At 40.8% G+C, this 16,480-nt stretch overlaps 1 protein-coding gene across 3 annotated transcripts in view; it reads left to right on the top strand.

Annotated features, from left to right (window-relative positions):
- Window positions 1–16,480, top strand: part of ELOVL2 (ELOVL fatty acid elongase 2) — a 72,144-nt gene that overhangs the window by 35,723 nt on the left and 19,941 nt on the right. For all 3 annotated transcript variants that reach the window (XM_010338052.3, XM_074398430.1, XM_074398429.1), the window contains 3 exons: window positions 3,404–3,591; window positions 8,816–8,893; window positions 14,122–14,293. In XM_010338052.3, the coding sequence (XP_010336354.1) occupies window positions 3,404–3,591; window positions 8,816–8,893; window positions 14,122–14,293 (438 nt within the window). The remainder of the gene's footprint in view (window positions 1–3,403; window positions 3,592–8,815; window positions 8,894–14,121; window positions 14,294–16,480) is intronic.

The following is a 16,480-nucleotide window of genomic DNA, read 5'->3' as shown; positions in this document are numbered from 1 at the left end:
GTTTCTCAAGATGTTTAAACAATCACTTAGAGAGTATTTAGGCCCTTCTCCAGTTTCTCCATAGGCTCTATTAACTGTTCTAAATGAATGACCTTATAGTTTTAAAATAATGATACTGATTGTATACAGCTTTAAAAAAATCCTTTCACATAGTTTTTGCTTTTTCCATTTTATCCTCCCGATGATTCTGTGGGGTGGGCAGGGCAGAATATCTTTTATCTTCTAACCTACTTTTACTATCCTTACAGTTCTAGCAGGTGAAGGGAGAACAGCTCAGTATAAAGAGCATGACCCTCTCCCTTAGGCATGCAGGACCCGGGACCCTCTCCCTTGGTTAGGCATGTGGGACCCGGGACCCTCTTTCTTAGTTAGGCATACAGGACCCGGGACCCCCTCCATTAGTTAGGCATGCAGGACCTGGGACCTCCTCCATTAGGCATGCAGGACCCAGAACCCCTTCCCTTAGGCATGCAGGACCCAGAATCGCCTCCCTTAGGCATGCAAGATCCAGGATGAACTATGATTTGTTGGTGACAATGGTTTTCTATTTGACACTTCAACTAGACAGTTAAACAACAACCTGTCTGAGCCAAGTTCACACGGAGCTTTGCTGTCAGTAAGATTGGCATGTTCTGGAATTATGTGGATATGGGATCAATTGATGAAAGGATTATAGTTGTTTACTCTGCACTGGTCATTGTGTGGAATTTTTCTTTGTAGCAAGGAGATTGTAAAATTGACAGTTGACAGTGAAATCAGATGAGCTCCACAGTGACAAGGTGGCTAGCATGTAAGCCATCAAGAATCTTTTCTTCTTCCTAAAAGTCACACGCTGATGCTGACTGGCACATCACCTAATAAACTTCTTGGTGTCTCCTAGCCTCTTCTGATTTTGCCTACACCATATTAGTACCATCAAGGGTATTGTTGTGTGCAAATACTGACTCAGAGGAAGAGCTAACACTTCTCAAGTCCCAAATATAAGAAAGGTTATTACAAGCATTTGTTCCCATCTTTTGGCTGAAACAATTATCATTGTCCTTAACAACTTTAGCAAACATTTATAGCACTTTGACAAAAAACAAAAACATCAGGTGCTGTATTAGTTTGTAGTATGTGCTTGACTTAGTGTAGTATGTGCTTGACTCAGCCAATGGATGTGCATTTAATCAATGTTTCCTCTTAACTCAGCACTAAATGGGTATGAGTCGGGCGGAGTAGAGATATAAGACCTAGTGGCTGTCTCCTGGAGCACTTGCTGTAGTTGGGGAGGTAAAGCCAGTACATCTGAAACTACTGGAAAACAACTAAGTCATAAACCAAGTGTGTTTGTTTCCTAGGATGCCATAAAAAGTACCACAAACTGGCTGGCTTAAATAGGAGAAATGTATTCTCTCACAGTTCTGGAGGCCAGCAGTCTGAAATCAAGGTGTCAGTAGAGCCTTGCTCCCTCTGAGGTTCTAGGGAAGAATCTGCACTGTGACTCCCCCCCTTAGTTTCTGGTGGTTGGTGGTGATCTCTGGTGTTCCTTAGCTTGTAGATGCATCACTCCAGTCTCTGCCTGCATCTTCACGCAGCCTTCTCCTCTTCGTCTCCTTATATCCAGACCTCCTCTTCTTATAAGGACACTAGTCATTGGCTTAGGGCCCACCCTAATCCAGTATAACCTCATCTTAGCTACATTATATCTGCAAAGACTCTATTTTCAAATAATGTCACATTCACAGATACCAGGAGTTCGGACTTGAAGGCCTCTTCGTGGGGGACACAATTCAATCCACCAACACCCTAACAAGAAGTAGTGTAGCAGTTTAGTGCAAGTAATTTAACTTTTTTAGACCTCTATAGCTCAATTTAAGTGTAAACTGGGATAATATCACCTATATAATGGGATTGCTTTGAGAATCAAATAAGTTACTACATGTAAAAGTCTTCAGAATAGTGCCTGGCACAGAATAAGTGCTCGGTAAATGTTATAGTAACAGTATCATAGCCATAATAATATGTGAATTACACAATAATAATAATCTTGCTATGCACATGAGAAGCTTTAGATATGAAAATGCAGTAGGAAACGTCTCCCTTCAGAAGTCAGGACCTTTATCTGGGCATTAAAAGATGAGTATGCTTCAGATATGGAGATGGATATTAGGAAGTGACACACAGCACAGACTTATGACAGGTGACTGCAAGCCTGCGGTATGAAAGGTGGTATCTGGTAGTCACATGAATGCTGAGAAGAGCTTTCTTTCCTTTTTATCTCTATCACCAATGGGAGACATTTATGAAATAAGTGATGGGACAGACCTCAAGAAGGCACTTTCCTTGTAGAAATGGTACTGTCTGTAGGGTGGGTGGTTTAACAAGAGGCTGGGGAAGACAGGGTAGGACATACCAGGAAGAGGGACTGAGGGAAAAAACCATTCAAGAAAAGGCCATTACCTGTTGATGAAACCAGCTCACTGCAACTCCATTTGTAGAGATTAAAGGCAGCGTGCAGTTTTTATAATTCTGGGCCAAATCATTTAAACAAACCAAAAGAGCAGAATAGAGAACAAAAATCATTTTGTGTCTACAAGTATTTTCAGATGTTACTAATTATATTGTAGCTCTGTCATGTGTGGGTTTCATTTAGGCTTTTACATTTTCACTTTCCCGTGTAAGGGGCCTTGATGTACTCAACTGCTTGCCTCCCTGCTGTATATACGCCCTGTCTCGTAGCCAGGTCTGGGTCCTCGGTTCTGAGTCACGGTTCCCAGGCTTTGTGCAGCCTCCAGGCTTGCGGAACTGTCATCCTGTTGCTTTCTCTGGATCAGCTGAACTATAAAGCCATTCCATTTCTGATCCTTGGCAAATTTGGAGCTGTGTGGGTTTTAGGAATTGGGATACAGTGTCGATAAGTCGATATGCCTTCTTTCCTCTGACTGCTCCGATCTTCTGCATGGGGGGATGACTGCAAGGTATCACTGGCTGGGAGGCAGATGTGCTGGTTCAAATCCTGACTCTACTGCCGACTATGGTGTGGCCTTTTGAAAGTTACTAAAGCTTTCTGAACTTTTTGTTTCCATCCATAAAATGGCATAATAGTACTTACTTTATGTAGAGTAAATAAATGCAGTAACTGTTCCAAAACAGGCATTCAGGAACTGTTACTTTGCACCTTTATTTATTGTCCCCGTCATTCAGTGTTCAGCCTAACCCGTTTGCTCCATGAAACCTTTACCAATTCAGCCCCCACTGGCTTCCTCTTGCCTTAACTCTAAACCCGAGTCCAGCCTACCTAATGCTCTGTGGGGTTGTTCCCTGTTGTGCTGGTATGTACAAATGCAATGTATATGGCAATACTGGTAACTGAACAGGAGCGTCACTCCTCAGGATCCTCACTGTATGTGTTTCTTTTCAGATTCTCGAGTCAGAGGGTGGTTCATGTTGGACTCTTACCTTCCTACCTTTTTTCTTACTGTCATCTATCTGCTCTCAATATGGCTGGGTAACAAGTATATGAAGAACAGACCTGCTCTTTCTCTCAGGGGTATCCTCACCTTGTATAATCTTGGAATCACACTTCTCTCCGCATACATGCTGGCAGAGGTAAGTGTTTACGTAGCCAAAGCTGAAATCCAGTAACTGAGCAGTTGTTATTAATAGAATCAATCACATCTAGGCTGGCAGAACTATGCAAGGTTGCTATCAGTACTGTTCTTTAAAACCTAAAGAACTTATTTCAGCATTTGAGATTATTTTTTTTTTAAATCCTGGAAGTCCTTGTTTATAACTTGAATATTTCTTATCCCAATTTAGACCTGTTTCTTTCTTGCTTTGCTTTTTTTTTTTTTTTTTTTTTTTTGGACAGAGTCTTGCTCTGTCACCAAGACTGGAGGGCAGTGGTGCAATCTCGGTTCATTGCAATCTCTGCCTCCTGGGTTCAAGCAATTCTTGTGCCTCAGCCTCCTGATTAGCTGGGATTACAGGCACTCACCACCACGTCCTGCTAATTTTTGTAATTTTAGTACAGTTGGGGTTTCACCATGTTACCCAGGCTGTTCTCAAACTCCTAACCTCAGGTGATGTTCCTGCCTTGGCCTCCCAAAGTGCCAGGATTACTGGCATGAGCCACCGCGCCTGGCCTAGACCTGTATCTTTAGTCCCTAGTCTAATTATAATTTAGAATCACAATGTAGATCAAATGGGCCTTTAAATCATGTTACAATTTTCTCCTTTTTACAGATTATGATACTGAGGCTTAGAAAAGTGTTATAATTTGCCTGAGAATAGACAGTGATTAACACAGGATTTTAAAAATTAAACATCAAATGCACTAGTTTTACTAAATGCTAATACATATATTCCCTTAAAGAATACTCTCTTTGTCTTTGGAACACTGATAGAGGTGTGGCTGTTTCTCAGGACTGAAGCGTTGGGCCTGAGCTGATGTTTCAGCTCGGCTCTAGCGGCTCTTGTTACATCCTGTACTCCCAATTCCTCCAAACCAAACCAAGGACCAAATCAAGGTCATTTTACAGGAGAAGGAACAAGGATGATTGCCCTGTCTGAATAACCAAAAGTTGTTTTAATGTAATAATAGAAGGGGAAATCTAAAAGTGTGAAATAACTTACTCTAGGGAAAAAAAAAAAAGAAAAAGAGGGACAAAGAGAACAAAAACATAACATTTTTTAGGGGATAGATAAAATCATTCATACAAGCTATAAGCAGCTGATAATGGCAAAAATATAGCTGTCTATCTGGTGATCTTGAATTCTAAAAGAAAATAAATCCTTGCCTTAAAATGAAGGTTCTCTTGAGGGTTTATTCTATGCATTATTCTAATATGTACCATTCTAATCATGGTTAATAACTATTAATATTACCATAAATGACGGGAATGAAGCTCTCATAATAGAATTTTAGGCATCAGTCAGTGCAGGATATGGAATTTTGGGATCAAAAAGCCATGCTGACAACTTTTTTTTTTTTTTTTTTTTGAGATGGAGTCTTGCTGTGTCCCCCAGACTGGAGTGCAGTGGTGCGATCTCGGCCGATTGCAACCTCCACCTCCTGGGTTCAAGCGATTCTCCTGCCTCAGCCTCCTGAGTAGCTGGGATTACAGGTGTCTGCCACCATTGCTGGCTAATTTTTGTATTTTTTATTTTATTTTATTTAGTAGAGATGGAGTTTCACCATGTTGGTCAGGCTGGTCTCAAACTCCTGAGCTCAGGTGATCCACCTGCCTTGGCCTCCCAAAGTGCTGGGATTACACGCATGAGCCACTGTGCTGGGCCAACAACTCTTAAAATCATATCACATAGGTGCTCACTAATCTACTTGACACTGAAAGGACCATTTTTATTTTAGGTTCTCTATTAGCTGAATTTTAGCTCACTAGATGAATTAGCAAGATAGTAATTTATGGCATTAGTTTCCTATATAGCAGAAGGAAAGATACTCTTGGATTGTTTTCCAGAAGTGACAGCCTCACACTATTTACAGTAGCAAAGACTTGGAACCAACCCACACGCCCATCAATGATAGACTGGTTAAAGAAAATGTGACACACATACACCATGGAATACTATGCAGCCATAAAAAAGAATGAGATCATATCCTTTGTGGGGACATAGATGAAGCTGGAAGCCACCATTCTCAGCAAACTTACACAGGAACAGAAAACCAAACACCACATGTTTTTAGGGGATAGATAAAATCATTCATACTCATAATTGGGAGATGAACAATGAGAACCCATGGACATGGAGGAGAACATCACACACCTGGGCCTGTTGGAGGTTGGTAGGCAAGGGGAGGGATAGCATTAGGAGAAAAAACTAAGGCATGCGGGGCTTAAAACCTAGATGATGGGTTGATAGGTGCAGCAAACCACCATGGCACATGTATACCTACATAACAAACCTGCATGTTTTGCACATGTTTCCCAGAACTTAAAGTAAAATTTTTAAAAATTTAAAAAAGAGCACCTGCAGCAGAAGGGCCAGCCTGCATGTCCAACCACACCAGCAGCTCTAGTACCTGTTTGGATGGAGCTTTGGTGTAGTGGAGTTAGAAGACACAAGTTTAAGTGTTAAACCTATCTGTGTAATTTTAGAGAAGTTATTGGGCTTTCCAAATCTTAGACAACTTATCTATAAAGCAGAGATTTATCCTACCTAACTCTTGAGTGATTTGTAAGGATTCATGACTTTTTTACTAGGCACTGTGAAGCCCTGAAGGTATAAGATGGGCCAGGCACAGCTTCTGCACTTGAAGAGCTTGTGGACTAATACAGAGCAGGAGTTGGTAAATGTGAAAATGCTTTGTGAACTGTAAAGTGCTAGTTGAACAGCAGTCACCATCACCAGGAACAAGAACAATGGTTTAGTTTTTGAACAACGAGGTAAATGTCTTTCTAGGAAGAACATACCTGCAGTGAGCCCACTGCCTACCACTGATTTTACATACTGCTCACTCACTCTTTTACACTTTGTATCTTTTAGTTCAAAATCACCACCATTGATTGCCACGCAGTCTCCTCTCTTTGATTGTGACCTCTTTCAGAGCAGGCGAAACGTCTTTCTTTGACACTCAGGGGTATGTTTAATAGACACTAGTCAGGTGACAGACTGATTCAACCTTGCTAACTTGTTAGGCACCAGCAGATGTTTGCATAAGCTGGAAAGACACTGCAATAATTAACAGTCTTTCAACAAATATGTATTGAGTTCCTACACTGTCAGATTCGATTCAGATTCCAGAACACAGCCTTTGCCCTGTGGGAAAGAGTTAGGAGCTGGTGATGGGGCAGGCTCTGAGAAAATGACATTGGAGTTGAGACTGAATGATACAGTGGACAGAGGATCAGTGGTTCAAGATGAGGTAGAAAGATGGCAGATGACTTTGGGGCCTTGAAAGGAATTTGTCTAGCACTCTAAGTGTAATGGAAAGCTATTGGAGGATTTTAATGATGGGAGTGCTATTATCTCCCTTTTAAAATAGATCACTCTACATAGAAAATGGACTATGAGGGTGAGTTGGCAAGAATGTTAGCAAAGAGTCTAGTTAGATCATTGCAGTACTGCAGGCATCTTGGATTAAAGTGGTGAAGATGGGGAGAAGGTGGTGGATTCTAAGTATATTTTGGAGTAATTTAGTCCACACCTCCTTACAGCTAACCTTATTTGACAGCCTGGCTTCCTTTTCTTCAAAACATAGGTTGGATGACTTCTGCAGATTAAGAATGGTCCAGGGTGAGACAGACAGAGCCTCTCTAGCATGGCTGCCTATTCAACTATTAAATTGTCAGGTTTGCACAGATGCCACAGGAATGGGGACAGCCCGAATAAATCTGAGTAAAGCAGGAAATGTCATGGGGAAACAGAGAATATGCCCTGTCCTCTCCACACTCAGGAGTTACAGAGTAGCTATTGTTAATGTGCAGAGTAGAGATTGGAGCCCCTTACTACAGAACCACAACCTGACCAGAGAGGTTTTTAATCACTCCTTGTACACAAAGTTAAACAGCTTCCTTAGTTTGAAAAATGCACCAACACACCAAAGTTTGTATATAGATTAAGGTATTTCTGGGTCTCCTCTAGGGTGTCACTGGTTTCCAGTTGAGAACTAAGAGCATAAATCCCCTGGGAGATACTGGGAAGATTTGTAATAGATCCAAAAATCCAAGGTTTTCTTCTTTCACTGGACTTACTGATGTTGATAATCTTTAATTAGCATGATGTTAACAGAAAGGTTTTCTGTTAAAAGAGAGGTATATCAGGACAGTGAAGAAGTCTCACAAAGGTTCTAAAATGTTCTAAATGTTGCTTAGTAATCTTTCTCTCTTACATTTAATTAGTTAACATCCAAACTCTCTCAGCTATGTATATGTATTTTAATGAATCTATACCTTTATATATCTCTAAGGCAGCAAAAAATATTAAATAGTAGGCTTTTTGCCTATAATACCTGATCCAAATCAATGCCAAATGCCTTATGTCCTAGAATTTTAACTTTTTACAGGGAGAAAACTTCTTTCATAGAATTTTCAACAAAAATAAAAAAACTCCTTTTCTCATGATGTGGAAAGTACAGTAAACAATGAATTAGGAAGTCTGAATTCTAATCATCCTTCTACCACTTTGCTGTCATGTCGTCTTGAGCAAATCATACACTCATCAAATGTTTACTGAGCACTTACCACGTAGCAGGTACTGGGCAAGGAACTGTAGATACAAAGATGAGCAAAAACAGATGCATAAAGCTTTTGGAGCTTTTTGGTTTTGGGGAGCAATGGGGAAGATAGACATTAATCACTAAATTGATTACCAAGTAGTGTAAATGCAATGAAGAAAATGGGCTTAAGAACCTTACTGAACCCTGTTTTTGTATCTGTAAAATGGCAATATATATATTTAAAATTGAGATGATTAAGTATATCTAAACACAAAATATTAAATTTTTACTGTCGTTTTCTCACAGTTGTTTTCAACTAATTCTACATTTCATTTGTCGAAACGTGACTAGATAGGTAATTCCTTACATAAAATTTTGTGACTCAAATCATAGTTAAAATCTGTTATTTGACCGATGTAAATAGTTAGAGGTAACATATATTAATTAAGGAAGTAGTCATTGATGTCAGTTCCAACAGCAGGAATTAAGTCCCTTGATAATAGGTGTCTGAGGAGAGGATTGAGACAAACTCAAATTCTGGGAAATTCCTACTCAAATCTTGAATAGATGCCAGAGAAATGAATGGGAAATTCAGTCTGCTTCCAAATTCCTGTGCTGATGTTTGTTTTTCTTTCTTTCTCCGTTCCTTGGCAGCTCATTCTCTCCACTTGGGAAGGAGGCTACAACTTACAGTGTCAAGATCTTACCAGTGCAGGGGAAGCTGACATCCGGGTGAGCCACTAGAAGCAAATCAACCATTTATAACCAGTTCTCACTGACAAGGAGCTTTCTTCTTCCAGATAGGGGGCAGAGGCTAGAATGAGATAAGAAAGGGGTTCCTGTTCTAATAGAAATGCTTGGTTACAGGCTGGGTGCAATGGCTCATGCCTATAATCCCAGCACTTTGAGAGGCCAAGGTGAGCAGATCATGAGGTCAGGAGTTTGAGACCAGCCTGGCCAACATGGTGAAACCCCATCTCTACTAAAAATATAAAAAATTAGCTGGGCATGATGGCATGTGCCTGTAATGCAGCTACTCGGGAGGCTGAGGAAGGAAAATTGCTTGAACTGGGACCCGAAAGGCAGATGTTGCAGTGAGCTGAAATCACGCCACTGCATTCTGGCTTGGGCGACAGAACGAGACTCTGTCTCAAAAAAATAAATAAAAAAGAAATGCTTGGTACAAAAATGATTTCCAACTATCTGTCTGTAGGGGCCTGGCTGAATAAACTACAGCACATCCACATAGCAGATGCCTCTACAAAGTAGAGTGAGGAAGAGCTCTATGCTGCTTCAGAATTCCCTAGGATATAGTTATGTGAACAAAAACAACTTGCAGACTGTGTTTATTGGATAGCACCCTTTGTGCCAGAAATGATATGAATGTGTATGTGTATTTGCTTGTATTTTTAAAAAGAAACAATGAGAGGATAAACTAAAAGCTAATAAAAAGTGTTTTATTTCAGGGGAGGGAACAGAGCAGAGGGGATACAGTGGAAGCCAGAATTCTCTGATTGTACCTTGTGCTATATTTGATTTTGGAACCACTAAGTGCTTTACATAATTATAAAACAAAATTAAATTTAAAAAGAAAGCAAGCCAGCCTCCCCCCAAAAGTTGGAAACAAACTTAAATAAATGAATATACCTGTATATTAAGTTGGTGACGTAACCACCCAAGGAATTATTTCAAATGACTTTAAAACAGTTTTTTTGACTAAATGCCCCTAGTGAGATATATCTTAACGGTATTCAGTAATTTTTTGTTACTGTTAGTAACATTGGTATTGCTTTTTTGACACTGTTACAGTATACTATGGGATAAATTAATTATATAATAATGTTAATATCACTAGGCACTACGATTTGAAACATGGAAAAAAAGAGATACCATAAAAAAGTTAAACTAGGCCGGGCGCGGTGGCTCAAGCCTGTAATCCCAGCACTTTGGGAGGCCGAGATGGGTGGATCACGAGGTCGAGAGATCGAGACCATCCTGGTTAACATGGTGAAACCCCATCTCTACTAAAAATTCAAAAAATTAGCTGGGCGTGGTGGCACGTGCCTGTAATCCCAGCTACTCAGGAGGCTGAGGCAGGAGAATTGCCTGAACCCAGGAGGCGGAGGTTGCGGTGAGCCGAGATCGCGCCATTGCACTCCAGCCTGGGTAACAAGAGTGAAACTCCGTCTCAAAAAAAAAAAAAAAAAGTTAAACTAAAAGTCATTAATCATAACTATTCTTTTTTAAACATTTAATTTTTAGCTCTGTCTACAGAAATGCCTAGTCTATGACAGCCCAGTACAACGAGCAGTGATTACCCAGATTGTACTCTCTAAATATAATGTTCTCCAAAAAGGATTAGCTTTCTTAGATAATAGGCTTCTTCCGGTTTGGGACAGGAAATGTTTTATAAGATGAACCTAGGACATCTATGACAGAAAGCAAAGCAGCTATCCAGGATGAGGATCATCACAAAAAGGCAGGAGTTGCCTGAAGGGACCCCACTGCCTAAAAATGGGGCAGGTTGAACATCAAAAAGAATACTGACTGGAATGAATTGAAGCATTAAATATGTACAAAACCATGAGTTTAAAATGATACTCATTTTAAAAACTCTCATTGTTACCTTTTGAAGGGTGTTAGAACACCAATTCATTTTAGGAAAAAAAAATTATAGGGAAAGAATTAAACATTTATCTTGCCTTTCATACATGAATTTTCAAATAGATGAAAAGGGAAAGTTCTCTGTAGAAAAGAAAAATGCTTAGTTAACAATAGAATTAGAAAATCACCATTTTGCAACTCCTAGTGAAATAATGGATAGTATTCGTTTGTTTTGCGTTGCTATAAAGGAATACCTGAGGGTGGGTAATTTACAGAGTTTTATTTTGGCCTATGGTTCTGCAGGCTGTACAGAAAGCACGGTGCCGGTATCTGCTTCTGATGAGGCCCTCGAGAAGCCTGTAACATGGTGGAAGGTGAAGGTGGGGGCAGGCACGTCACATGGCAAGAGAGGGAGCAAGGCACAGGGAGGTCCCAGACTCTTAAACAATCAGATCTTGCAGTAACTCACCTCAGGAAGGGCACCAAGCCATTCATGAGGGATCTACCACCGTGTCCCAAACACCTCCCACCAGGCCACACCTCTGACGTTGGCGATCACATTTCCACATGAGATTTGGAGGGGACAGACATCCAAAGTATATCGTGGATCTGACAGCAGTTATCTGTGAAGGGCAAAACTATTCGGTGAAAATTGAATAGAAACTTCATAATGATTGGACTCAACACCTGAACTCACGGTTCAGTCTCAATATCAGTGGAACAGCCAGAAATTATGTACCTCCTGATGGGAGGCAGTAGGAAGTAGACAGAACCCTCTGAAGTATCAGTACAAAAAAAAAAAAAAAAATTACACCTGAATCTAATCAAGCCTGTAAATCTAATTGCCAGTAACAGAAAATGCATGTGTAGAGAAACGAGTTAAATGACACTAAGAAACAATCATACAAACCTGTAATATTAGAAATTATTTATAAAGGATCTAGTTTTTCTAAGAATTAAGACATGAAAAAATGAAAGGAGCTAAGAGAGAGAACTGTTATTGGTTAGCAGAGACTTAAAAACCATTGGAAGTTGGATTTTGTTTGGATCTTGATTTAAACTAATTATAAAAACATTTTGGGAGGTGGCTAGGAAAAAGGACATTTTCGAGACAAATTTGAATGTGGATTGGGCCCTTAGAAGATACTAAGGAATTGTTAATGTTGTTAGACAAGATAATGACTTCATGCTTATGTTAAAAAGTTTCCCTATCAGAAGTATTTATAAATAAAATGATTCCTTGGATTTGTTTACAATATTCTATACTTCCTACTCCCCTGTTCCCCGAAATGGTGGAAAATGGAATTGATAAAAACTATATTGGAATCATATTGAAAATTCTGAAGTTTAGCATTGGATACGGAGTATTCATTTTACTTATTCTCCCTGCATTAGTGGATGTTTGAAATTTTCTATAATTAAACATGACATATTAAGACAGACAGTAGACACCATTTAGCTAAAATCTTTAATATCAAGATGGACCTTTTATTTTTTGGGGGGGACAGAGTTTCACTTTTGTCGCCCAGGCTGGAGTGCAATGGCACAATCCCAGCTTACTGCAACCTCTGCCTCCTGGATGCAAGTGAGTCTCTGGCCTCAGCTTCCTGAGTAGCTAGGATTACAAGCGTGCATCACCACACCTGGCTAATTTTTGTATTTTTTTTTTTTTTTTTTTTTTTTTTTTTTTTTTTGAGACGGAGTTTCGCTCTTTTTACCCAGGCTGGAGTGCAATGGCGCGATCTCGGCTCACCGCAACCTCCGCCTCCTGGGTTCAGGCAATTCTCCTGCCTCAGCCTCCTGAGTAGCTGGGATTATAGGCACGCACCACCATGCCCAGCTAATTTTTTGTATTTTTAGTAGAGACGGGGTTTCACCATGTTGACCAGGTTGGTCTCGATCTCTCGACCTCGTGATCCACCCGCCTCGGCCTCCCAAAGTGCTGGGATTACAGGCTTGAGCCACCGCGCCCGGCCTGTATTTTTAGTAGAAACGGGGTTTCGTCATGTTAGCCAGGCTGGTCTAGAACTCCTGACCTCAGGTAATCCACCTGCCTTGGCCTCCCAAAGTGCTGGGATTACAGGCATGAGCCACTGTGTCTGCCCAAGATGGACATTTTAAAAACATCTTCAAAACTGCAATACAAATAAAGTAAGACATTGATTTCTCTGCATTCATTTTTATTTCTAATGCATTACCACAAACTCATGCATTTTGGGATACCATACAGTTCTCTAAAGGTTGTTTTTATTGTATTTTAATATTTCTGAAGGTTAATTATCCCATCAGACATTAAGATGGTTGCCACCACACCTTATGCTGATCTTCTTGGGAAGTAGATAGTAGAGCATGATATTTTAACTCCAATGTTCCTATTATGTAATGTCTTTAAAAGTATCTTAGGTTTAATGTTAGTGGTAAAAACACAGTGCTTTTAACTAAAGAAGTGTCTCCCTGTAGATGAGACTGACTGAGGGCCTAAGGGAAAGGATGTGGTTATCATGACTTCCCACTGTTAGCAGGGATAAATAACATCTCGATTTTTAATCCAGTCATCTGAGGAAAAGACACAAAAAATGTCATAGACTGCCCTTGGACAGTGTGTCTAAGAGACAAAAAAACATGTACTTTAGAAGAGCAGAGGAAAATTATAATCTAATGTAACAAACAATAATGACCTCCTGTTGAGTGCTAGGAACTGAGCAAATGAGAGTGACAGTTTCTGCCTTTGAGTGATTTGCAATCTATTGATAGATTCATAACCCTAGCTACACTCTATTATGGCTATTGATTATGGAGCCATAAAGCAATGTGAATACAAATGAAGCAGCGGTTCAGCCTGAGAAAGGAAAGGGCTGGGAATTTCCAGAGAAAAGGTGGCATTTAAGAGGAATATTAATAAAGGATGACTAGAATATGCAAGACCTGAGGAAAGGAAGGAGTGCTGGGAGCAGGGAGAAGAGTTTTTATTGCTGGAGGAGGAGTAAGCAGGCCACTGTCCCAGTGCACAGGACACCATGGTGGGGAGCTTGCAGGAGGCTGGTGGGAACAGCAGCCAGCCAAGCCCATAGGAGATCCTGGGTTCAAGCCAGGAGTCATGGACTTGGTTCTGCAGGTACAGAGGAATAACCTGATCTCACATGTGTCCTGGGAAAATCACTCGTTTCTCACTAGAGTGGGGTGGATTGCTTGAAATAAGGAGGAACTGGAGACAAGGACACCAGGTGAGCTGCCTTTTCGGCAGTGAGAAAGAAACCATAGGAAAGCTCAGGCAGCACGCAGAAAGCTGAGAGGTGGGGTGGCACCAGGAACATTCCCATTTCTCATCCTTTTCCCCTCTTTGCAAATCTCTATAGGTAGCCAAGGTGCTTTGGTGGTACTACTTCTCCAAATCAGTAGAGTTCCTGGACACAATTTTCTTTGTTTTGCGGAAAAAAACCAGTCAGATTACTTTTCTTCATGTATATCATCATGCTTCTATGTTTAACATCTGGTGGTGTGTCTTGAACTGGATACCTTGTGGACAAAGTAAGTTATTTTGTAAATTTTTCCATTTTGAGGAATAGCTCTTACAGAGACCACTGGTGCGGTCTTGTGTTGAGCACATGCAGATCAGAAGAGCATGAAGGGAGGTCTAGAGTGCCAGCCTCACCATGGCAGGACACCTGTATCTGCCAGGGACCGTGTAGTCTAGGGTCTGGTCTTTGATACAGGCAAAATCTGAGCTGAACCCTAAACTGTGTTCATTTCTATGCATCCTGTGTCCCATGGTCAGAAGCACAGACCCTAGTGGGAGCTGCAACACTCCAATCCCAGGTGCTGTTTGACTCCTGTGGAAGTACATCACCTTCCACAGTCACCACTTACCTGTGAAACAGATTGAGGCATTTCAGCTTTTAAGGTTTCTTGTTTTCACATTCTGAAAAATTAACGTTACATCCCCGAATGACCTACCAGATTTTCCATTTTTTTAAAACTGAGATTTACAATAAGAAATAAACTTTATATCACAACCCAGTGCACTCATTCATATTTGTTCCTTTACTTTTTTTTTTTTTTTTTTTTTGGTGATGGAGTTTCCCACTTGTTTCCCAGGCTTGAGTGCAATGGCGCAATCTCGGCTCACTGCAGCCTCTGCCTTCTGAGTTCAAGCAATTCTCCTGCCTCAGCCTCCTGAGTAGCTGGGATTACAGGTGCCTGCCACCACACCCAGCTAATTTTTTGTATTTTTAGTAGAGATGGGGTTTCACTCTGTTGGTCAGGCTGGTCTCAAACTCCTGACCTCAGGTGATCCACCTGCCTTCGCCTCCCAAAGTGCCGGAATTACAGGTGTTAGCCCCTGCATCTGGCCCTTCTTTTTTTTGTTTGTTTAAGAGCGACAGGGTCTCACTCTTCTTCCCAGGCCAGAATGCAGTGGTGTAGTCATAGCTTACTGCAGCCTCGACCTCCTGGGCACAAGCCATCTTCCTGCATCAGCCTTTCAGTTCGCTGACTATATGCATGCACCCTGCCCAACTAATTTTTTTTTTTTTTTGTAGGGCTGGGCATAGTGGTTCACATCTGTAATCCTAGCACTTTAGGAGGCTGAGACAGGTGGATTGCTTGAGCTCAGGAGTTTGAGACCAGCCTGGGCAACATGGCAAAATCCCATCTCTACCAAAAAAAAATGCAAAAATTAGCTGGACGTGGCGACGTGCACCTGTAGTGCCACCCAGCTCCTCAGGAGGCGGAGGTTGCAGTGAGCTGAGATCGTGCCACTGCACTCCAGCCTGGGCAACAGAGCCAGACCCTGTCTCAAAACAAAAAAAAGTGTAGACATAAGATGAATTTAATTATATTTAACTAAAGCAATATACTCTTACATGATTTCTAGGCCCCATGACCCAGTATCTAGAGGCATTAATTGTAACCAGTTGTTTGCTTTTAAATGAGCAATTTCATTTTGGGAAACAGGTTTCAAATGAATGAATACATACACATTGGTAAAATTACTCTGTGCTGGTGTAGTCTTATTAGAGAATGTTTATGGTCCCACTTGTATATGAAAATGAGGTTAGAATATTAATTGGATAATGTATGTATGAGAAGTTAAACTACATGAAGTATGGCTTCAGCCAAATTTTAAACACTGCAAAAATTTCTTATAGGAAGAGAGAGCTCTCTACGTGAAGATGTCTGGTTTTATATTTCAGATTTTATTTTAAGAGCTGCATCTGGCCCAGGTGCCGTGGCTCACACCTGTAATCCCAGCTACTCAGGAGGCCGAGGTAGGAGAATCCCTTGAACCCAGGAGGTAGAGGTTGCAGTGAGCTGAAATTGCATCACTGCACTCCAGCCTGGAGACAGAGCAAGACTCTGCCTCAAAAAAAAAAAAAAAAGCTGTGTCAGTTAAACAAGAAAAAACACAAAAGAACCCCAGATTCCTGGTTCATCATTCTGTATTCTTGAACTCCCTACCTCAGGTGATCCGCCCACCTTGGCCTCCAAAGTGCTTGGATTACAGGCGTGAGCCACTGCGCCCAGCCGCCATCATTCTGTATTCTTAATCACTTTTTCAAGTTACCTGTTTTGTTGCATGAACTAACTGTTAACTATTCATGGAACAGCAAACAAATGCCTATTTAATAAAGAACTCTGACCAAGGCTATAAATGCCATTTACATTATTTTCAGTGTTGTTGGTTATATTTAAATCTTCTTTATAATAAAGCACACT

Source organism: Saimiri boliviensis, chromosome 4, assembly GCF_048565385.1.
Source record: "Saimiri boliviensis isolate mSaiBol1 chromosome 4, mSaiBol1.pri, whole genome shotgun sequence".
Classification (NCBI taxonomy): Eukaryota; Metazoa; Chordata; class Mammalia; order Primates; family Cebidae; genus Saimiri; species Saimiri boliviensis.
The sequence above is the reverse complement of the archived record's forward strand: the minus strand, read 5'-3'. Positions and strand labels throughout refer to the sequence as shown.